Genomic DNA, 25,762 nt, shown 5'->3' on the forward strand with positions numbered 1-25,762 from the left:
TTATCATAAAGTTTTATTCAATTTTTTTAAATGCCTTAAATTAGGTAGAAAGCATTATTACCATACAATGAAATATTAAAATAAGCATTTTTCTCAAAATCTGGCAATACATAACAATCTATTTGCAAAAACGATTTTCCACAAAAAGGTTCTCAAAATTTTTGTAAACTGAAACTATAGTCTGTTTTCCATACTGAGAAATTATTTTAGAAGCGTAATTTTAGAAACAATTTTCCATGTTTGAAATAATAATGTTTTGATAATTTGTATCTATCCAAAAACACACTAACAAATAAGATTTTTTTATAATATCACCCAGAAGGTAAGTGTCACTATCAATCAGATGAACTGCAAATTATGACGTCTTCCGTGTATAATATTGTTCGAGTTTCTTATTTACAGACTTATATAATAAGAAATGTATTATTGTGTATGGCAAGAAGTTAACTTATTGAAAAAAATTTGAAATCAGAAACAGTGACTGTTTATTACAGACATTGGCTTATATTAGCTAATGACAAACAAAAACACTATATATTGAAACTATATCTCAAAACTAAGCGAATGGTTTCCAAATTGGTCTTGAAATTCTAAAATATTGTAAAAAAAAAGTGCTCAAAGAAGAAAAATACTGAAAAGTTGTGCAATGCAAATATACATCACAGTTTATGCTCAGAAAAACAAAACCTTAATCATTAATTTCATTTGAACAAAATAGATCAACTAAGAACAAACTGCATATTTTTTATCCTGATACATGGGACAAGTATGCGCTAATTTATATGGACACCAGAACCTTTTCAATGTGTTTATCAATTGAAATTTTTTATCTTAGATTAGAATAATTTTGTTTTTTTTTGTCACAGATTTCGCCGGCTTGTGTATCTGTTGTATATGGCTGAAAATTTACTATACAACAAACTTCGAAGGTAAAAAGTGTCTTTTCATTGTAGAGATAGGTTCATATTAATTAATAAAAAACGAAAATCCTTGTATTTTATACATTAACATAATTTTTTGTGGGAAAAGTCTGAATACGTTTTAAAAGCAAAATATAATATTTTCCCGGCATTTTTTTTGGTGAAATGCTCGCTTAAGCATAGAAGCGAGTTTGCAAAATAATGAAAAACTATTCTTTTTCTCAACCCGATGATTTTTTAGAAAAACTAATAACACATGTCATTACGTTATTACAAATTTCATTAACACATGTTAATAACACATGTCATTATGTCATTATGTCATTACAAAATGAAAATTCTATGACAATTTTCTGAGGCCATAGTTCCTAAACAACAAAAACTGCCTCAAAATTGATTTGTTTGATCTTTTGGAAAAAAAAAGTTTCGATTGAAAAAAGCTTGTGGTACGATTTCTTTGAACTGTTATCATATCATAAATTTTTGTATAGACATCGTATTTGAAGTTCTATGATAAGTCTTTTTATTCCATCGAGGTCAATCCGGGAAAATTGATATAACGTTCACCAAAGCTAAGCTATTTTTGCTTTTGAAGAAAAATTCGTTGAACGTTTAAAACAGCTGAGAAAAATGCAATCATTTTGAAAAATCTAACCTGAATAACTATTTTGTGACCTTCTGGTTCGTAGGTTGCGTAAGGCTCACTTCTTTCTATTTTCGCTCCAAAATAAGCACCTCCACCGCAAGACTCACCTTTCATATCGCTTAAGTGATTAATGTCGGTGTAAGTACTGTATGCTTGTCCACTTCCAGTAACTTTGAATTGTCTGGTCTGTGAAATAGAGCGCGTGCCATCTTCACTGCTTCCATGAAACCCCACCGCCCACTCATTTGCATTTCCGTTCATCATGATCCAATCTTCGTTCCCTCCATCATATCGGCCCCTGACATGAAGCCCTACTCTTATCCAATTTGAATTTGGCTGATGATAAACCAACCCTCCTCGCACTTGCCTGTCACCTTTCGCTAATGGGAACTCAAAATCACCTCGGCTATCAAAGTCTGACGTCCTCAGACGTAACACATGCAGCAAACCTTTTTCGCGATGGAACTTGGAATCTATAAAAGTTCGCGTTCTTAGACAAGTCGCAAACTGCGCCTGAGAGTATTGCTAAGAACATTATTGAAACCTTTTTAGTATGCCCTTGAAAACTCTGCGCATTTGTCCTAATTTTTGAAGAAAAAAAAGTTGACTTGTCTGACTCTTTTTTGTATAGCTGATTAATTAAAACTTATAAGAAAATAACCGTGAGATTTTCCCTTACCATCCCAGTCCAGCACAAACGCCGATATGAAGTCATCAACACTCATAGCCTGATTTGAAAAATCGTCCACCAAAATGAAAGCTCCATCTGAAAAAGCGATAGAGAAGAAACGCCATTATCGTTACATCAAAATTATAATTACACCAAACATCAACAGCTATCAAGAATAAGGCTCAAATAGTCTTTATGTAATTTATTTGATTGATTTGCTTGTAATCTGGGTCAATGTCGGGAACCTAAGATGTGCCACATTGAACCAAAACTGATAAAGTTTGGACCATCCCGACACAAAACAGCTGTTGCGGGCATTGTGACTCAACATGCGCATGTTTACATACATAGTATTTAAATAAGTTGATATCAGGCAGAAATTATACGAACTCGCAAAGTGACAGTTATGTTATGTTACAACTGCCATCAATGGATCATCAATGCAGATCATCAACAAATCAAAAGATTTATTTTTTATTCAAAAATTCAACATTGCGACAAAAAATGATTTAGTTGTAACTTTGCAAGACAGAAACGTTTCGCGCGAACAAAAAATTACGTTGCAACTTTGTTCGAGTCAAACAGACATATTGCGACGTAGCGTAACCTAACTTGTTTTCACGGTCTTGTGCGAATTTGTGTGACCCATAAAGATGTGTTGCAAGCAGAAAGTTTCTACGTGACTCAAAGCGTATTTGAGTTCAACTGAAAAAATTTGCTGACAAATTCGAAATTTGAACCTAAAACTTGCTTCGGTTGTGTTTTTCTTTATTTAAAACAAGTTTTTCTTTTATGGTTTACGTTTGATTTGAATGTTTCGTAGTTTTCAATTTTTGTGGTAGCGTGTTTGTTGTAGTCCCAACCGCTGTGCTATACTCTTCACTGTGGACCAAGTGTAAGCCTCCTCGTGGCGGTACTGTTAATGATCATTAAATGCAGTGGTCTAGTTTTTTGTGAATTGAAAAAACACGCATACCGGATTACTTTGCTGATAGAATTCTTCTTAATGTTACGCCAGCAAAAAAAATCCGACAAAAAACAGTTCTATCATAAATCCATCATTTGTGGGGCCAAAAAGTATATATGAGCTCATGCAATAAAACCCGAAATTGTGACCATTACTTTCTCTCGAGGTAACCATTCACGTTTAAAATGAGAACATTCATTTGATGAATTTAATTTCTTTAGAAAAATTGGCGGGCCAAATATTTGCTATAATATATACCTTTTTCTTGTGCCACCCTTTGCAAAGCGTCTACAGCTTTTTGTTGATTGCGCTTTAGAGTGGACCGTAAGCGAAGATGCGCTCTTTTTTCCTCAGGCGTAGGTGGCAATCGAAGCACTTTGCTCTTGACTTTCTGAAATGATTCAGACAGACTTTGAACTGATTGAAGAACTTTTTGACCAAGAAGCTGGGAAGAACTGGTTGAATAAATCGTTGGCCTTGTTGCATACCTAATTTGATCTACTGAGGCGCCAGCTTGAGGTGGCTGAAAGGCGCTTTGATGTTGAAGAGCAGTATCATTTGGATAAAGAACGTTTTGACCAAGAGGCTGAGGGAAACTGGTTGAATAACTCGTTGGCCTTGTTGCATACCTAATTTGATCTACTGAGGCGCCAGCTTGAGGTGGCTGAAAGGCGTTTTGATGTTGAAGAGCAGTATCATTTGGATAAAGAACGTTTTGACCAAGAGGCTGAGGGAAACTGGTTGAATAACTCGTTGGCCTTGTTGCATACCTAATTTGATCTACTGAGGCGCCAGCTTGAGGTGGCTGAAAGGCGCTTTGATGTTGAAGAGCAGTATCATTTGGATAAAGAACGTTTTGACCAAGAGGCTGAGAGAAACTGGTTGAATATCTCGTTGGCCTTGTTGCATACCTAATTTGATCTACTGAGGCGCCAGCTTGAGGTGGCTGAAAGGCGCTTTGATGTTGAAGAGCAGTATCATTTGGATAAAGAACGTTTTGACCAAGAGGCTGAGGGAAACTGGTTGAATAACTCGTTGGCCTTGTTGCATACCTAATTTGATCTACTGAGGCGCCAGCTTGAGGTGGCTGAAAGGCGCTTTGATGTTGAAGAGTAGTATCATTTGGATAAAGAACGTTTTGACCAAGAGGCTGAGGGAAACTGGTTGAATAACTCGTTGGCCTTGTTGCATACCTAATTTGATCTACTGAGGCGCCAGCTTGAGGTGGCTGAAAGGCGCTTTGATGTTGAAGAGTAGTATCATTTGGATAAAGAACGTTTTGACCAAGAGGCTGAGAGAAACTGGTTGAATATCTCGTTGGCCTTGTTGCATACCTAATTTGATCTACTGAGGCGCCAGCTTGAGGTGGCTGAAAGGCGCTTTGATGTTGAAGAGCAGTATCATTTGGATAAAGAACGTTTTGACCAAGAGGCTGAGGGAAACTGGTTGAATAACTCGTTGGCCTTGTTGCCTACCTAATTTGATCTACTGAGGCGCCAGCTTGAGGTGGCTGAAAGGCGCTTTGATGTTGAAGAGTAGTATCATTTGGATAAAGAACGTTTTGACCAAGAGGCTGAGGGAAACTGGTTGAATAACTCGTTGGCCTTGTTGCATACCTAATTTGATCTACTGAGGCGCCAGCTTGAGGTGGCTGAAAGGCGCTTTGATGTTGAAGAGCAGTATCATTTGGAGAATGAACTAAAAAAATGATCACCTTTCAATTGATTAGGAGAGTTACGGGGTAAAAACCATAACAAACAATCACCGATTTAAGAATAATTGAAATGTTCTGATAAATATTCCCCAAAACAAAATTTAAACACACGCGTTGACAATTATGAGATTGAACTTGCGTCAAATCAGTTTTTATACCGAATTTGTTTCGCAAAAAGTGATATACGATAAATTATTTTGAAAAGTAAATCAATTTTGAATGGAATAAATGGATTTATCAGAATAAATGGAATTTCAGAAAAAATTGGTTTCATTGCATAACAATGGTTTTAGTCGGATATAAGCGTTATTAACACAACAAAATTCAAGGGTTAACTGTCCCAATTTGGCCAAATTAGCAATACTTAAACTCACATTTTTTTTTACAAATTATGATCACAAGTGAAAAACAAAATTTAGGTTTGAGCTGAAACCGACACTACCTTCTAAAAGATACAAATAAAATCTGTCAAAAAATGCTAGTGAAAAATTCAAACTTTTTCGGGAGAAAAAAACCACCTCGAGCTTGAACAAACCGTCACTTTTTTCGCAAATAGGAACAAAAAACAAAAAATTTCCGGATTCTTCTATAAGGCACTGCCGAAAAACTATGCCTCTTTACGAGTCCAAACTGTGCTAATTGTGAATTGCAAGTGAATGCCACGACAGACAAAAACAAGTTTTTTTGGGAATTCCGCAGCATCCATTTTTTTCTATTTTCTTTGCTGTTGTTTTGGATTCAACGTACAAGTAGCTGAAGTCTCAAAATTGCTTAAACATCAGACCTTTTACAGAATCCGGAACAATTTGTGGGGTCCACAAATAAATTATAATTTATAAGCACAGTAAAATTGATTCAGACAGACTTTGAACTGATTAAAGAACGTTTTGACCAAGAAGCTGGGGGAAACTGATTGAATAACTCGTTGGCCTTGTTGCATAACTATTTAGATCTTTTGAGGCGCCAGCTTGAAGTGGCTGAAAGGCGCTTTGATGTTGATGAGCAGTATAATTTGGATAAAGAACGTTTTGACCAGGAAGCTGGGGGAAACTGGTTGAATAACTCGTTGGCCTTGTTGCATAACTATTTAGATCTACTGAGGCGCCAGCTTGAAGTGGCTGAACGGCGCTTTGATGTTGAAGAGCAGTATCATTTGGATAAAGAACGTTTTGAATAAGAGGCTGAGGTAAACTGGTTGAATAATTCGTTGACCTTGTTGCTTAACTAGTTAGATCTACTGAGGCGCCAGCTTGAAGTGGCTGAAAGGCGCTTTGATGTTCAAGAGCAGTATCATTTGGATAATGAACTTAAAAAATTATCATCATTCAATTGATTAAGAGAGTTACGGGGGTTAAAACCATAACAAATAATCACCGATTTAAGAATTAAGAATAAGTGGATAATTTTGATAGATATTCCCCAAAACAAACTTTAAACACGCGTTGACAAACATGAGATTGAACTTGCGTCAGATCAGTTTTAATACAGAATACGTTTCGTAAGAATTGATATACAAAAAACTATTTAGAAAAGTAAATCAATTTTGAATGTAATAAATGGGTTTATCAGAATAAATGGAATTTGAGAAATATTTGATTTCATTGCATAAAAATGGATTTAACCGGATATACGCGTTATAAACACAACAAAATGCAAGCATTAACTGTCCCAATTTGGCCAAATTAATAATTTTCAAACCCACATTGTTTTACAAATTATGATCACAAAAGAAAACAATTTTAAGTTTGAGCTGAAACCAACAGTACCTTCTGAAATATACAGAGAAAATTTGTCAAAATTGCTAGTGAAAAAGTCGAAATTTTACAGGAGAAGTAAAAAGCACCTCGAGTATGAACAATCCGTCACTTTTTTCGCAAATTGGAACAAAAATCTAAAACTTCCGGATTCTTCTATGAGGCACTGCCAAAAAAATATGCCTCATTACGAGTCCAAACTGTGCTATTTGTGAATTGCAAGTGGATGCCACGACAGACAAAAACAAGTTTTTTGTATAATCCGCATCATCCAATTGTTTTTTTTCTTTGTTGTTGTTTTGGATTCAACGTACGAGTAGCTAAAACAATTTAAGTCTCAAAATTGCTTAAAAATAAGACCTTTTACAGAATCCACAAACAAATTATATTTTAAGAGCATAGTAAAATTGCGCTGCCAAAAAATCAAAATTTTTGAAAAAGCAGCGTATAGCAAAAAAAAACATTTTAAGCAATTTCTCTATTCTGATGTTCAATCAATTAAAAAATATTAAGCTGATGGTGAGTGAAAAACTTTAGGATTAAGGAAGTTAGTCATAAAATTGCACGCTATTTGTGTAAAATTTTTTCAGGGGTTTTTTTCCATTATATCTCCCAACCCCCTTCCACCTGAAAAAAAAAGACTGTACCCCTAGTAGTGACTTTTTGAGGGTTGCTTAGAAATTTCTGAGGAGCGGGGCTACTGTAGAAAAGAACAGTTTTTTATATGAAAATTTGAAGCGCGTAGGTTTGGTATTTGTGTAATTGGACAAGCTGATAGTCAAATTTGCTGTATGTCGGATGCAATAAAAACGATTTTCGATTTGTCAGGAAAGCGTAGAATGCAGAGTTAGACTGTCACTGAACTTCACTTGCGTTCCACTTTTACAATTTCTAAAGCTTCCACTTTTTTTTAACTTTGAGCATTTCTTAGAGCAATGTCTTTGCTGTCGCGAAAAACTTCAAATTAACGAAATCTCATGCTACAGCGAAAATTATAACAAAAAACAGTTGATAAAAAAATTGCTATTAGCCTTAGTGGCATCGGCTACAGCAGTTTTTTTAAGAAATTTTCAATATTGAGCATTACGGGGAAAAACTGTTTTTGTGAATTGTAAGCGGAATCAGCAACAGGGACACTCTTTTTGATCTCCGTTTGTTCCTTTTCTTCTTTGATACAAAGTTTAAAATTTTATAGAATTGTGTCGGGGTAGAAGCCTACATACACCAAAAATTGTACCTATCTCGTTTGCACAGTTTGGCTAGTAATGAGTTTGCAAGACTGGCACTGAAAAAAAATCAAGTTTTCAAATCACAACTTTGCAACGTTAAACTCTGTTAATTGTCTTGTGGCTCAGTAAAAAAGTTGGCAAAGCTACGACCAAAAAAGCTGAAACTGTCAAAGATGTAATTATCATGCTTCTAACATCGTTTGCAAATAAAACAAAAATTTAACTTTTTCTTGAATATTTTTGTAAACCTAACTCAATCAAGACTGGAAAATTCTCGTTTTCAGTGCGTCATTTGGCGTCAATTTAATTTTACTATTGTTATTTTACCTTGCAAAATTGAAGCCCTTGCAAATAACTAAATGATACTAATTAACTTTAAAAAACATCATTAAAAATGTTGTGGTCAAATTTTTTCCCCTACATAGCGCAAAGATATCAAACAAATAGGAAAAAAGACAAAACACGGCAGCAAAATAAAAGCGATTTTTGCAAATCAGATGTTATATTGTCTAGGTTTCAAAGTTCTGTCTGTTAGGCATGAGTCATTGTTTAATTGAAAAATTCTGGCATCGCAGGAACAGTAATCTGAAGTTTTGACATATAATTGATTATAATTAAAATCCTGGTAAATTTTGCTACTTTCAATATTGCTAGACAAGTCAACTGAACGAATAAAGTGGAACTGTATTTTTACCTTGGACATATATCTTTCGCAGATTCTCTATTTTCTTTTGGCAATCTTTGTGTTTGGGGCATCTCTTGCTTTCCAGGGTTTCCAAGAGTTGGCTGTCACTCGATTTGAGGTTTTCATCATCTGTTTGACCACAAATGAAATGTCCGCAAGACAGTTCTAGCATGATTTCCGCAAACTCTCCGCAACTTTCACAAATCAGTAAGCTATTCATTGTTCTTTCGTCTGTCACGAGCAATGAAACTATTTTCTTTGTCGCACAGAGTCAGCTTAAACGTTTTTTTTCTGGCTCAATTTGTTTTTTTTTTGTGTCAACAGGGACATTTTTAACAGTGATTTTTCTGTTTCAGCAGAGATATTTTAACTTATTTTCTGCGTTTAACAATACATATTAAAAAAACAGTGGCCGAACTTTTCAATCTTTCTAATGATGCCTTCGTTTTCAGAGTCGTTATAATTGCTTCAAAACAATCCAATCAAAAAATACTTTCACGCAACTTTTGTGCAATCCCTACTTTTACAATGATGAGATCGCAGAGTTTTTCTATTTAAATATTAATCTGGGCTGACACCCATATTTGAAAACGCTTGTCATAAAACTCAATACACGCAGCATATGGTCGAACTGCTTGTCGTGCAATTTCAGTACATGAAGTTTTCGAGATAAGCAAACACTATACCCTAAAACTTCCAAACATTGAGAATTTTTTCACTTACAAAATCATTTAATTGCTGAAATAAATTTAAATTTTTAAAAAATCGTAAGCAAAATATTCTGTTTTTTGTCTATGACGTGGACCAGGCTCAGTTTGTCATACAAAAGAAACGAAAAAAGTTCATTTAAACTTTTTTATGCTTCCATATGATAAGAAAAAAAATTTTTTCTGTCGAAAAACACTTTTTTCAGCTACAAAATATTTTGAGCTAAAACTTTTTAAGCATGAAGAAATGGTGTTAATAACAAGTTACAAACAGTTATCTTTATTTTTGCTAGCCCTTCACTAATAAAAACAACACAAGAGCTTCAACTGCTAAGCATTTTGAGTGACAACATTCTAGTCAATGACAAAAAATGCGGTTTTAACAGTCGAGATACAAACAGTGATCTTTCTTTCTGCGGACTTTATGTGCAACTTAGCGGAATATAATCCGAATGTTTGCCAATTTGTGCTGTGACTGCCATGTAGCGACCATTCCAGCTGAAATTTCCATCATGAAGATTCATTAAGGTTCAGCCGCAATTAAGGTCAGTGACAGCCGTAATTGCATATCTATAGGTTTCTAAACTACTCAAAAAACTTGTATCGAACTGAAAAATTATGCAAACACAGCTATCGGATATATTGAACGGATTTCTTAAGTTCATGTCAATAATCTTTTCAAAAAGAAAACCTTTAAGGAGTTTTGTAGCTCATGATTGGCTTTTTTTTTCAGGTAAATAGGTCCACTAAAGAAATGATGTAGGTGAGCTTTTCAAGAAATTGAAGTGGAAATTTTGTATAGATGTGATTTTATTTGATTTTAGTAGGCTATTAGAAATAGGAGAATGTTAGCATTTCCAGCTAATTACCAAGAGTATCTTAGTTCTCTGTTCTATTTCAGGTTTCTGTCATCTGCGCACCAGAAATAAAAATGTCCGAAAGAAGGTGCTAGCCGGTTTTCAGCGAATTCTCCGCAATTTTCACAAATCAGTAAGCTATTCATTGTTTTTTCCTCCGTCACGAGCAATGAAATTTACTATTTTGTCGGACATAGTCAGCTTGAACGTTTTTTTCTGGCTCAATTTTTTTTTGTGTCAACAGGGATGTTTTTAACAGAGATATTTCTGTTTCAACAGAGATATTTTCAACTTCAGCGTTTAGCAATGCATATTTGAAAAGTCATTGGCCGAACTTTTCAATCAATCTAATTTTGCCTTCTTTTTTCATAGTTTTTCTATTTAAATATTAATCTGGGCTGACACCCATATTTGAAAACGCTTGTCATAAAACTCAATACACGCAGCATATGGTCGAACTGCTTGTCGTGCAATTTCAGTACATGAAGTTTTCGAGATAAGCAAACACTATACCCTAAAACTTCCAAACATTGAGAATTTTTTTACTTACAAAATCATTTAATTGCTGAAATAAATTTAAATTTTTAAAAAATCGTATGCAAAATATTCTGTTTTTTGTCTATGACGTGGACCAGGCTCAGTTTGTCATACAAAAGAAACGAAAAAAGTTCATTTAAACTTTTTATGCTTCCATATGATAAGAAAAAAAAAATTTTTTCTGTCGAAAAACACTTTTTTCAGCTACAAAACATTTTGAGCTAAAATTTTTTAAGCGTGAAGAAATGGTGTTAATAACAAGTTACAAACAGTTATCTTTATTTTTGCTAGCCCTTCACTAATAAAAACAACACAAGAGCTTCAACTGCTAAGCATTTTGAGTGACAACATTCTAGTCAATGACAAAAAATGCGGTTTTAACAGTCGAGATACAAACAGTGATCTTTCTTTCTGCGGACTTTATGTGCAACTTAGCGGAATATAATCCGAATGTTTGCCATGTGTGCTGTGACTGCCATGTAGCGACAATTCCAGCTGAAATTTCCATCATGAAGATTCATTAAGGTTCAGCCGCAATTAAGGTCAGTGACAGCCGTAATTGCATATCTATAGGTTTCTAAACTACTCAAAAAACTTGTATCGAACTGAAAAATTATGCAAACACAGCTATCGGATATATTGAACGGATTTCTTAAGTTCATGTCAATAATTTTTTCAAAAAGAAAACCTTTAAGGAGTTTTGTAGCTCATGATTGGCTTTTTTTTTTCAGGTAAACAGGTCCACTAAAGAAATGATGTAGGTGAGCTTTTCAAGAAATTGAAGTGGAAATTTTTTATAGATGTGATTTTATTTGATTTTAGTAGGCTATTAGAAATAGGAGAATGTTAGCATTTCCAGCTAATTACCAAGAGTACCTTAGTTCTCTGTTCTATTTCAGGTTTCTGTCATCTGCGCACCAGAAATAAAAATGTCCGAAAGAAGGTGCTAGCCGGTTTTTAGCAAATTCTCCGCAATTTTCACAAATCAGTAAGCTATTCATTGTTTTTTCCTCCGTCACGAGCAATGAAATTTACTATTTTGTCGGACATAGTCAGCTTGAACGTTTTTTTTCTGGCTCAATTTTTTTTTGTGTCAACAGGGATATTTTTAACAGAGATATTTCTGTTTCAACAGAGATATTTTCAACTTCAGCGTTTAGCAATGCATATTTGAAAAATCATTGGCCGAACTTTTCAATCAATCTAATTTTGCCTTCTTTTTTCATAGTTTTTCTATTTAAATATTAATCTGGGCTGACACCCATATTTGAAAACGCTTGTCATAAAACTCAATACACGCAGCATATGGTCGAACTGCTTGTCGTGCAATTTCAGTACATGAAGTTTTCGAGATAAGCAAACACTATACCCTAAAACTTCCAAACATTGAGAATTTTTTCACTTACAAAATCATTTAATTGCTGAAATAAATTTAAATTTTTAAAAAATCGTAGCAAAATATTCTGTTTTTTGTCTATGACGTGGACCAGGCTCAGTTTGTCATACAAAAGAAACGAAAAAAGTTCATTTAAACTTTTTATGCTTCCATATGATAAGAAAAAAAAATTTTCTGTCGAAAAACACTTTTTTCAGCTACAAAACATTTTGAGCTAAAACTTTTTAAGCATGAAGAAATGGTGTTAATAACAAGTTACAAACAGTTATCTTTATTTTTGCTAGCCCTTCACTAATAAAAACAACACAAGAGCTTCAACTGCTAAGCATTTTGAGTGACAACATTCTAGTCAATGACAAAAAATGCGGTTTTAACAGTCGAGATACAAACAGTGATCTTTCTTTCTGCGGACTTTATGTGCAACTTAGCGGAATATAATCCGAATGTTTGCCAATTTGTGCTGTGACTGCCATGTAGCGACAATTCCAGCTGAAATTTCCATCATGAAGATTCATTAAGGTTCAGCCGCAATTAAGGTCAGTGACAGCCGTAATTGCATATCTATAGGTTTCTAAACTACTCAAAAAACTTGTATCGAACTGAAAAATTATGCAATCACAGCTATCGGATATATTGAACGGATTTCTTATGTTCATGTCAATAATTTTTTCAAAAAGAAAACCTTTAAGGAGTTTTGTAGCTCATGATTGGCTTTTTTTTCAGGTAAATAGGTCCACTAAAGAAATGATGTAGGTGAGCTTTTCAAGAAATTGAAGTGGAAATTTTTTATAGATGTGATTTTATTTGATTTTAGTAGGCTATTAGAAATAGGAGAATGTTAGCATTTCCAGCTTATTACCAAGAGTATCTTAGTTCTCTGTTCTATTTCAGGTTTCTGTCATCTGCGCACCAGAAATAAAAATGTCCAAAAGAAGGTGCTAGCCGGTTTTCAGCAAATTCTCCGCAATTTTCACAAATCAGTAAGCTATTCATTGTTTTTTCCTCCGTCACGAGCAATGAAATTTACTATTTTGTCGGACATAGTCAGCTTGAACGTTTTTTTCTGGCTCAATTTACTTTTTGTGTCAACAGGGATATTTTTAACAGAGATATTTCTGTTTCAACAGAGATATTTTGAACTTCAGCGTTTAGCAATGCATATTTGAAAAATCATTGGCCGAACTTTTCAATCAATCTAATTTTGCCTTCTTTTTTCAGAGTCGTTATACTAGCTTCAAAACAATTTAATCAAATAATACTTTCACGCAACTATTGTGCAATCGCTAAATGTACACCGATAAAGCATCTGAAAAATAATTGCTCCGAAAAATTGTTCACAGAATTTTTCTATTTAAATAATAGTCTGGGCTGACACCCATATGTGAAAAAGCTTGTATTAAAACTCAATACACAAAGCTTATGGTGAAATTTTTAACGTGCAATTTCAATATCGGAAATTTTCAAGATAGGCAAACTTTATACTCTGAACGTCCAAACATTGGAAATTTATTTACTTGCAGTATCACTTATTTTGAAATAAGTATGAATGAAAAATCACATGCTAAAAATTGTGACTTTTGCCTATGACGTAGACCAGGCTTAGTTTAACAAACAAAAGAAACGAATGCTCATCCAAATGTTTTATGCGTCCATTTGATAGGAAAAAAATTACTCTGTCGAAAACTTTTTTCAGCTACTTAACGTTTCTAGAGTTGAATTTTTTAGTCACGAAGAAAAATTACTTGGTGCTACTAACAAGTTAAAAACAGTTATCTTTATTTTTGCTAGCCCTTCGCTAAAAATAAACAACAAAAGAGCTTCAACTGCTAAAATGTTTGAGTAACAACTTTCGAGTCACTAACAAAAAATGCGATGTTAACAGTCGAGATACAAACAATGATCTTTCTTTCTGCTGACTTTCGAGTGTAATTTAGCGGAAATATTGACCACTTTTGCAACCATAATCAATATGCTTGACTGTTCGTGCTATGACCGCAGTGTAGCAAAAATTTCAGCTGAAATGTCCATGAATAATGAACTTTAAGGTGCATTAGTGACAGCCGCAATTCCGTAAAAACTTGTACTGAACTGAAAAATTGTGCAAATTAAGCTATCAGATATATTGAACGGATTTTTGAATTTCATGTCAAAAACTAGTTGAAAAAAAAAACCTTTAAAAGTTTCGAAGATCATGCCTGGCTTATTTTTCAGGTAAATAGTTCCACTGACGAAATGAGGAAGATGAGGTTTAAAAATTGAGGGGAACGTTTTTTTGATAGATGTGATTTAGTTTATTTTTAGTTGGCTATTAAAAAATAGCAAACGGTAGCAATTTCAGCTAATTACCAAGAGTAACTTAGTTCTCTCTTCTACTTCGGGTTTCCGTCATCTGGCGGACCACAAGTGCAATGTTTTTAACAAATTCTTTTTCAGCAAGTTCTCTGCAACTTTGACTAATCAGTATACTAGTCATTGCCCTTTCTTTCAGTGCGAGCAATGAAACAATATTTCTACGTACTATTTTTGTCTCAAGGCCAGCTTGGGCGCGTTTTATGGCTCAAAACGTGCGTTTTGTGTCAACAGAGACATTTTTAACTTTAGCACCACCTAAAACGAACGTTTTTGGAAATAAAGAAAAAAGGCATATTTTTTCAATAATTCTAATTTTGCAGTCATTTATGAAGCCGTTATTTATAATTTCTTCGAAACAATCTAACGGCTACGCAGAAGTTGTGCAATTGCTATTTTTACTTTCAACAATAGGAAATAATGGCTCAGATCTCTGTCTTTAGCTTTGAAGAAGTAGGAACATTAACTCCGATAAAAAATCTACAAATGCCGGTTATCAATGATAAAAACTCTCAATAACCATGTTTTATATTCTTCAAATTCTGTTATTGTTTTGATTGCGGACAAAGTTCTTTGTACGCAAGTCTCTGCCATTTTTCTTTGCCGTTATTCTTTGTTGTACTAAGAACTAAGAAAACACCAATTAAAAGCAGCTTCAATTTTTTCTCGCATTATCAAATTTCTGGTTCAACAGGTATTTTTGAACATTTTAACCATAAATTATCTCATGTTTAACCACTTTATGACCACTGATAACTATTTAAACTGTTTCACCACCACATATAGCATTTTTATTTGAACAAAAAAAATAGCCATTTTGTCAAACAATTAGTTTTTGAATTCTTTTTTAAATGCAGTTAGAGTTGCTTTAAAACAATCTACTCTAAAAACAGCTCGACCCGCACCGAAGTTTCTCGGATAAAAATTGATTGTATTGAGAAAATGTTGCACAAAATCTATTTTTTCGCTCTGAAGTCGCCATGAAATTGCAATAAAATTGATTGCTTTCGCCATAAAATTGCAATAAAATCCATTGTTTTTGCCATAAAACTGCCATACAATTGCAACAAAAACTATTGCTACTGCCATGAAATAGCAATAAAATTGATTATGTTGTCAAAAATTTTGATTATGTTGTCAGAAAAATTTATTTTTTTCTTCTTAAAAGCATGCTATTTGAAAACTCAAAACAAAAATTGAATTCAAACCAAACGACACAAATCATGAAAATCATCAGTACAACAAGATTTTTGACACTGTTTATTTTGCGTTGGAGAGAAAATTTGGCGCAATATATCAAAGCGTTATTATCAAAACGACTTTCTTCTTTATAAAAAATTGGTATATGCATAAATAAACCTTTCTGTGTAAACTGTGGACAAGCCAGATATGGCCATACCAGCATATCAAAAACATCGACACATTGTATATCTTTAATTGAAGTCATAAATCAGCACCAAATGCAGTGTGAAGTATGGAAATGTTGCTACGCGCGTTATAACTTCTAAAAAAACTGATAAATTTGCTTTTTCGACGTTAATAAGGATTTGTATGACTTTCAGACGTAAGTGTATCTTTGCGAATTGGCGTATCCATCATTAGGACAATTTTTCAAGGAAAAAGGCAATTTCAAAAAAGTCAATTTCAAGAATAATATAATAAGATGTCCAATAAAAAAGTCCTTAATATACTATCAGATAGAGTGATGGCCGGCGCTTAGAGAAAACTGAGTGCAGAATAGAAAAAATCACTTACCAGTTTAATTAATGATCCCGTGTTCGACAATTGTGCATAATTATAACTGTCCGATGTATTGTATAGTGATTCGAATATGTATATGTGTATGATGTTTAGCAGCTATATTAAAAAGAAAATCCTTGCTCCTGCTGAAACTGCACATTTATTTTTTCAGTTGCTTTCAAACATATGCATCAGGTAATGTAGAAATAAAACAAGCTGTGATCTGCGTTTAGAACCGTACGAACGAAGATCAAAAAATGTTGACAGTGTGCTCTACACTTACCAAAAAATAGTACGTAGGTTTAAAAAAGCAAGTTTCTGCTTTACAAATGCTAAATATGCAATGACATAGCACTTTTTGCTAACTTCATTTAAAGTAGACAAACAATTGGCAATGAAAGGAATGGAAAATATCGACAAATTTTTTATTCTTTAAAAGTTTTCAAATGCTCTACTAACTACAAATGAGGATTCATACATAATAATTGTTTTATGAATACATTTAGGTATATAAAAGCTAATTTTGAGTTCAATTGAAAACCCTCTAATATAAATTACTAAGGTTTTTACAGCAAAAAAAATGAAAATAACATTCTAAAAAGCCCAATGCTTTAGTATAAAAATTAAGCATCGATTAAACGAAGTCGGTAATATATATGGATGAGAAAATGGGTAAACTATTGACCAGATGCTTAATAAGTTCATTAGTTGAAACTATGTCATGCACTGAGAGGAAGCTGGGGGAAGCGTAGCGAAAATCATCAATTAGTTTAATAATGGACCCGTTTTTGATAATTGGGATAAAATAAAATCTTTGAATGTGATGTATATGGACGGCAATTGATTCGATTTCTTGAAACCATCTTTGAGATTTTGTTTCAGGTTTAGAGAAAAATTGAACAAACTACTATTTAAAATTTTCAATTGTTCAATCAAAGTCAACATAGAGCAAAAAAAGGTATCGTTAAAAACTCAATTTTGATTATATATCCTTAGATCGATAAAAAATTTCAAATTGAAGTGAAAAGTATATTTGTATTTAAGATCTTCAGTCAATGAAACGAACGGCAACCTTCCCGCTACAAGCAGAGACTTCTAATACTTTTTTGAAAAAATTTAATTCCGATGGCAGATAAAGATGCCAAACAGTACAGATTGTCAGAAATAAGACACACTCTTATCAAAAGTTTTTGATAGTCTCAAAGAAAACACCATAAGTGCAAAGCTAGAAGCTAAAAATGCTGAATAAATTGGTTGACTAAATTAAACGCTGACTATGCACGGTCTTGCGCTACACCAATTACACTAATGGAAGTTCAATCAGCCTTATTCTTATGAATGTCACCTAATCATTTTAAAAAGAGTTAAACTTTTTGAAAAAAAAACTTCAGCGGCGACAATTGTGTTTCGAAGGGAAAATTTTCATAACTCTGAAAACTCCTGAAAACCGTCTGACTCTTAATGATTTGAAGTAATTTGATAATTATCACTAATAAATTCTTTCTTATCACGATGATTATTGAAACTAGGTTTCTCTGTAATGAAACAGTTTTGTGCAATGGTAAAGGAAGTAAACAAAAAATTTGCTCTTTATTTTGAAATTTCTTTCTTTGACCATGGTTACTTTTGCTAAAATAAAACTGAAATGTTTTTTTTTAATTTGAATTCAAAAAACATGAAAAAAAAAATTTCAGTTTAACATAAGCAAAAATAATTATGTCCAAATAAAGAAACTTTAAAATAAATTACAAAATGATTACAATTGTTCTCAAAACATATCCTTATAATATATAAAACAACTTTGAATTTAATTTTTTGAAGCCAAAGGAAACCAAAATCGTTTTTATGAAACTTTCCTATCAAAATCTTTTTTCTTGACAGTTTGTATTAAGTAGGAAAAAACTCATAATGAAAATTTTATAAATAAAAACGCCTGAAAGATAAGTAAAAACTTTTGAATACGAAAAATAGAATAAATCAGATGAGCATCATATTAGTTAGAACGCAAAAGTATGAACGACCTTTTGTTTTTAACCAAGACAATTATGAATGCCTCATGATAGCATTTTAGAGGCTGCTCGATCGTTACTCCTGAATTTATTTTAAGCAATTTTAAAATTTATTGTTGACCCTGACTTATTTGCTTCGAGCTTCCATGAAAAACTGTAAACAGTAATTTTGAAAAATTTTACCGAGCTCTCACAAAATCAGACCAAAACTTTTTTTATTCAGTTAAAATAATTCAAAAACCAAAAGGACAAGAAGGAAAAAAACTCAGTCGACAAAATGTGATGCATTTTCTGCTGCTGATTTAGCGTTTTCAGAAAAACTATTCTGGTGAGAAGAATACAGGGTGTTTTGATGGCACAAAGCAATAAGTTTGTTTAAGAACATTACGAGGCAAAACTGTGCACTGGATATGCGCACAATTTTGTGTCTGTATGTTCCTGGATTCCAGACACAAGTCTTTAAACATATTAAAATTTTGTCGGAAGGATCAAAGGAAATGAAAGAACAAAAGAAGAACAAAGGGAGCGTCATTGTTGCGGAATCCGCTGACAATGCACAAAATGCACAGTTTGGCCTCGTAATGAAAACTAGTTGAATCAGTTTTCATTGAGCTGTTTGGAAGCAAAAAAAAATCATTTTCAAACTTTGCTTAGCAGTTTGGGAAAAGTTTATTGTGAACCTATCAAACCACTCCCAGAAGCCCAATTAAATCATAGCTAAACAGTTGTCCTAAGTTTGAATAAGACACTTATACTCCACATGGCCACCAAAAAACGTTTGTATCTAAATTGTATGATTACTAAAATTATATTTCAATAAGATGAAACTATTAATTAGGAAACGGTGTCCTTTCTAAAACCCTCCAACACTATGTTCAATTTTGAACAAACTTACCTCAGTCTCCTGACAACATTTTTTGTAGCCGATGATAAATTCCTTTAGAAAACAAGTGTGGATAACATTTAGACACGGAGAGTTTGATAGTTAACAGAAAATACGTCTGACAAAAAAGACCGAATTAAAGTACGACTGGAACATTGAGATTCGCAGACGCATTCAAAATTATTTGTCAATTGTGAACGAGTTAGAAAATGTTGAAAATGTAAAAGAAAAAATATTTGTAGGTGTTTAGTGGACATGCAATCTTTTACTCATTTAACCATTTGGCTGACAGATTAAAGCTTTAGAAAAGTAGCTTACTCAAAACCATTATTAACTACAAGTACTACAAAACCATCTGACCGTCGAAGACTTGTATAGCAATCCAAAACGATATAAGCTTAGTCGAGTCGAGACTTTAGAAAAATACCATGTACTGATTGAAAACTGAACAACTAGACAACAGAAAACAGTGTTACATTTGCAAAAAGAAAGCAAGATGCATTTCAAATCAATAACAAAACCAGCAAAATCAAAGATAAAAATTGAGTCATAGTATGCACAGTCCCCCACAATGAAGTGTCAAAAAAATTGATTAAAATAGATATTTGTTGGCAAAAATGTTGTCTAAATAATCGATTATAGTGGAAAATTTAGACAACGTAATGGATTTTTAATCCAATTTCATCAATTTTTTTTCGAAAAATGAAAATCCATTATAATTCATTTTTTATGTATCCCCTTTACCCCCACGTAACCAACCTCCACCCCCAGCCCCCCCCCCCCCCCGCCCACCCCACAATACCCACAATCCCTCCTTTTGCGCATTTAAACCCAAACCACCGCCTTCCTACGCGTTAACCAAACCCCACACTAAACACCCCTAGCGGGACAGGCAACTGTAATTGGGGTGAACGTGAGGGGGACTTGATGTGTGATCTAAAGGTAACATTTCGTAAATTCTCAGAAACTCTATTGAAAAAAGGAAAAAAATGAAATTTAGCGAGAGAACAAAATAAACTTTAATTCAACAATATTATGAAAACGCGAAAACAACACACAAAAAGATTTCATTAAATGGATTTTGATTGCATTATAATCGATTAAAATTGATTAATTTTTTGATAAAAATTTCTTGAAAATAATCGATGATAATTGATTATAAACGATTATATTGGGACTTTATTGCTCAAAAATAGTATCACTATAATTCATTTTCAATCGATTATAATCAATTATAATCAATTATTTTTAATATTTTCCAGAGACTGACAAGAAAAATCCAATTTGATCGATTATTATCCATGAAACTTCAGTGGTTGGACACAGCTATTGTGCAATTGCTATTTTTTCATTGATCAAGCATCTCAGAGGAATTATTACAAATCTTATCTATTCGCAAAATAACATGTCGTGACCTCCGCGCATCGAATTGTTCATCGAACATTCAGATACACGGACCCACGCAATTTTGCACGCGCCGAGCTTTAGGTTTTTTTATGCTTCCGTTTGATGGAATGAGTTATCTTCTGTCAGAGAACTGGGCAGATTTTACAAAAAAAAATAGTTGAAACTTCTTACCATATACAAACAATCGTTTGTATCTTTAGTTCTGAGTTTTTTATGCAATATTATCTCTGGTCAATAATCCGCTAATGAAAAATTTCCACGAAGTTTCTTCACAGCAACTGGCTGTGATGCCGGCTCCAAACATACTTCGAAAAAAAAAGTTTTAAAAAAAGACGATGATCATTCCTGCCAGATATATCACGTAAATGGGTTCAATGGAGCTTCACTGAATGTGAGGTAGAGACTGTAAAAGAAACCTTTAAAGTTTGACATAGAAGCCGTAAGTGGAATTTGCAAGGTTATTACACAAAAAGTTCCAAATGCACCTTATAACCAACAATTTCCTATTTTGTTCGCCAAACAGTTATTAATGGTTTAAAATAATACTGGCAAGGACTGCCAAGACCAGATAACTACAAAACAAACAAGGATAGCCGTTTACTTTGTATAGAATGTTCTGTATTAATGCAATATAGCATTAAAGTTGAAAGTATAGTATAAAATCAGTATAGTTGCTTAGAAATATCAGCTACATAGCACAGCATATACATAGTTTGTTCCGAGGGTTCCGTGGGTTCGATTCTCAGCTAAGCCGTTTCATTTGAGAGTCCTATTTGAGCCGAACCTGTTAGAACATAAAATACTAAAATTTTTATCGGTTTAAAATTGTTTTGCAATTGAGTTTCTGTTAATTAAACTTCGTGAACTAAGAATGAATTCAATGTGAAAAAACACATAAATCACACCATATTAGCGCATGAACAAGCCCACTTTCAAACTTGATATGTGTAATGTTGTTGCTAACTCCGTGCAATATGATTCTCTTGAATTAAGCCGATTCTGTTTCCTGATTTTTTTTCGAGTTTTAAAAACGGGCAGAATATTTTGGTGCCGCGACTCGGGAACACACGATTGAGGACCGACCCGAACACGTTTAGTGCGACCTCAAATTGAATCAGGGAACGACCGCTGCACAATTTTGTGCTTCCTCATTCTCCAAATCAAAGAGTTCTTCACAATTTCGTATGAGCTCAAGTCGAAAACGGTGAAAACCACCCCTAGTCAAAACACAGCCGACAACCCAGAAGAACGACATCGCAAAAGGCCGAAAATGTTTTTTTTGTGGATTCTTGGTCAACTTTTCTTCTGAAGCTCGGTGAACTCCCTGCAAAAAATTTGTAAGATCGAACCTGTGTTTTCAACTAACTTTCAGACTCTAATTTGTGCTAGTCTTTTAACCAAAAAAAAAGCTACTTTTTTATTATCAGTGCTTTAAAATAATATACGATGTTATTGATTGCAAACCGTTAAAGACCCCTTTAGATACCCTAATACTCGTTCATACCCAGTACCCTAGTACCCAGGAAAGTCTCGAACCCGAAAAAATTGTGACAAAAAAAAATTCCAGAAGTTTTCCAAAAAGTTTTCGCAAAAATTTTTGCGAAAAAAAAAATCTCGAAAAAAAAATTATACTAATTTTTCCCAAAATTTACAATGACAAAAAAAATTTTGCCCGAACTTAGAGCAAAACCGGAAAACACCGTTTTCGTCTCGCTCGTTCAGCCCTTAAAAGCGTCATTCGTGTCGAGCAAGTTTTTTGAGTGAATCCCTACCTTGGTTTCCTCCAGGGGTTGGATAATCTTTAAAAATTTAAACCCGAACAAACTCGGCGAAGTGCAGCGCGTTTTCAACGGTGCTTCTAAGTTTCACGGTAAATCACTGAATAACTCCCTTCTCGTCGGCTCCGATCTGCTTCAGGAACTGTTATTCGTTTTAGTGCGCTTCCGAGAGCACAATTACGCAGTTTCAGCAGTTATCGAAGGCTTGTTTATGCAGGTCGGTTTACAGATGTGAGTGTATTTCAGTATACAAGGCATATACGTTAAGCAAAAGATTCTCCTTCATGTGCTAACTATGCTCTTCGTCAAACAGCCGTGCTAAAAAACTTTTACATGGATGACTACCTTGGATCTCGGAAAAATCCAGAAACTGCTTTAACGTTAAGTCGCAGTTAAGTTGAACTGCTTAAGTTGGGTAGGTTTAAACTTCCAAAATTTATAAGCAACGTTTCTAATTTGTCCTTGAAACTAAATCCTTGAAAACGTCTGACAAAAAAGACCAAATTAAAGTACAACTGGAACACTGAGATTCGCAGACGCATTCAAAATTATTTGTAAATTGTGAACGAGTTACAACATGTTGAAAATATAAAAGAAAAAATTTTGTAGATGTTTAGTGGACATGCAATCTTTTACTCATTTAACCATTTGGCTGACAGATTAAAGCTTTAGAAAAGTAGCTGACTCAAAACCATTATTATCTACAAGTACTACAAAACCATCTGACCGTCGAAGACTTGTATAGCAATCCAAAACGATATAAGCTTAGTCGAGTCGAGACTTTAGAAAAATACCATGTACTGATTGAAAACTGAACAACTAGACAACAGAAAACAGTGTTATTTTTGCAAAAAGAAAGCAAAATGGATTTCAAATCAATACAAAACCAGCAAAATCATAGATAATTATTGAGTCATAGTATGCACAGTCCCCCACAACGAAGTGTCAAAAAAAATTGAATAAAATGGATATTTGTTGACAAAAATGTTGTCTAAATAATCGATTATAGTGGCAAATTTAGACAACGTAATCAATTTTAATCCAATTTTTTCAATTTTTTTCGAAAAATTAAAATCCATTATAATCCATTTTTCACGTATCCCCCTTACCCCCACGTAACCAACCTTCCCCCCGCCCAACCCACAATACCAACATCCCCTCCTTTTGCGCTTTTAAACCCAAACCACCCCCTTCCCATGCAATAACCAAACCCCCACAAAACACCCCTACCGGGACAGGCAACTGTAATTGGGGTGAACGTGGGGGGGGGGGGTTTGGTGTGTGATCTAAAGGTTACACATCGTTAATTCTCAGAAACTCTATTGAAAATAGGAAAAAATGAAATTTAGCAGAGAACAAAACAAATTTTAATTCAACAATATTATGAAAACGTGAAAACAACACACAAAAAGGTTTCATTAAATGGATTTTGATTGCATTATAACTGATTAAAATTGAATATGTTTTTTTATAAAATTTTCTTGAAAATAATCGATGATAATTGATTATAATCGATTATATTGAGACTTTATTGCTCAAAAATAGTATCACTATAATCCATTTTCAATTAACTATAATCAATTATAATCAATTATTTTTAATATTTTCTAGAGGCTGACAAAAAAAATCCAATTTGATCGATTATTATCCATGAAACTTCAGTGCTTGGACACAGATATTGTGCAATTGCTATTTTTTTATTGATCAAATATCTCAGAGGAATTATTACAAATCTTATCTATTCGCAAAATAACATGTCGTGACTTCCGCGCATAGAATTGTTCATCGAACATTCAGATACACGGACCCACGCAATTTTGCACGCGCCGAGCTTTAGGTTTTTTTATGCTTCCGTTTGATGGAATGAGTTATCTTCTGTCAGAGAACTGGGCTGATTTTACTAAAAAAAAATAGTTGAAACTTCTAACCATATACAAACAATCGTTTTTATCTTTAGTTCTGAGTTTTTTATGCAATATTATCTCTGGTCAATAATCCGCTAAAGAAAAATTTCCACGAAGTTTCTTCACAGCAACTGGCTGTGATGCCGGCTCCAAACATACTTCGAAAAAAAAAAGTTTTAAAAAAAGACGATGATCATTCCTGCCAGATATATCATGTAAATGGGTTCAATGGAGCTTCTCTGAATGTGAGGTAGAGACTGTAAAGGAAACCTTTAAAGTTTGACATAGAAGACATAAGTGGAGTTTGCAAGCTTATTACACAAAAAGTTCCAAATGCACCTAATAACCAACAATTTCCTATTTTGTTTGCCAAACAGTTATTAATGGTTTAAAATAATACTGCCAAAGACTGCCAAAACCGGATAAATACAAAACAAACAAGGATAGCCGTTTACTTTGTATAGAATGTTCTGTATTAATGCAAAATAGCATTAAAGTTGAAAGTATAGTTTAAAATCAGTATAGTTGCTTAGAAATATCAGCTACATATCACAGCGTATACATAGTGCGTTCCGTGGGTTCGATTCTCAGCTATGTCGTTTCATTTGAGAATCCTATTCGAGCCGAACCTGACAGAACATAAATTACTAAAATTTTTATCGGTTCAAAATTGTTTTTCATTTGAGTTTCTGATAATTAAATTGCGTGAACTAAGTATGAATTCAATGTGAAAAAACACATAAATCACACCAAATCAGCGCATGAACAAGCCCATTTTTAAACTTGATATGTGTAATGTTGTTGCTAACTCCGTGCAATATGATTCTCTTGAATTAAACCGATTCTGTTTCCTGATTTTTTTTCGAGTTTTAAAAATGGCCAGAATATTTTGGTGCCGCGACTCGGGAACACACGATTGAGGACCGACCCGAACACGTTTAGTGCGACCTCAAATTGAATCAGGGAACGACCCCTCCACAATTTTTTGCTTCCTCATTCTCCAAATCAAAGAGCTCCTCAAAATTTCGTATGAGCTCAAGTCGAAAACGGTGAAAACCACCCCTAGTCAAAACACAGCCGACAACCCAGAAGAACGACATTGCAAAAGGCCGAAAATGTTTTTTTTTGTGGATTCTTTGTCGACTTTTGCTCTGAAGCTCGCTGAACTCCCTGCAAAAAAATTGAACGATCGAACCTGTGTTTTCAACTAACTTTCAGACTCTAATTTGTGCTAGTCTTTTAACCAAAAAAAGCTAATTTTTTGATTATCAGTGTTTTAAAATAATATACGATGTTATTGATTGCATACCGATAAAGACTCCTTTAGATACCCTAATACTCGTTCATACCCAGTACCCTAGTACCCAGGAGAGTCTCGAACCCGAAAAAATTGTGACAAAAAAAATTCCAGAAGTTTTCCAAAAAGTTTTCGCAAAAATTTTTTCGAAAAAAAAAGTTCTCGAAAAAAAACTAAACTAATTTTTCCGAAAATTTACACTGACAAAAAAATCGTTTGCCCGAATTTAGAGCAAAACCGGAAAACACCGTTTTCGTCTCGCTCGTTCAGCCCTTAAAAGCGTCAATCGTGTCGAGCAAGTTTTTTGAGTGAA

At 33.7% G+C, this 25,762-nt stretch overlaps 1 protein-coding gene across 1 annotated transcript; it reads right to left on the minus strand.

The window, feature by feature from the left end:
• Window positions 1-1,575: 1,575 nt before the first annotated feature.
• LOC134855301 (uncharacterized) lies at window positions 1,576-19,261 on the minus strand (the record flags this gene model as incomplete). Its single annotated transcript, XM_063871789.1, is given in 4 exon segments — window positions 1,576-2,039; window positions 2,246-2,332; window positions 8,595-8,860; window positions 19,076-19,261. Coding segments are annotated over 3 exon segments (762 nt in total), but the record flags the coding sequence as incomplete, so codon positions are not given.
• Between the last annotated feature and the right edge of the window lie 6,501 nt (window positions 19,262-25,762).

This window comes from Symsagittifera roscoffensis, chromosome 10 (assembly GCF_963678635.1).
Source record: "Symsagittifera roscoffensis chromosome 10, txSymRosc1.1, whole genome shotgun sequence".
NCBI classification, from domain to species: Eukaryota; Metazoa; Xenacoelomorpha; order Acoela; family Convolutidae; genus Symsagittifera; species Symsagittifera roscoffensis.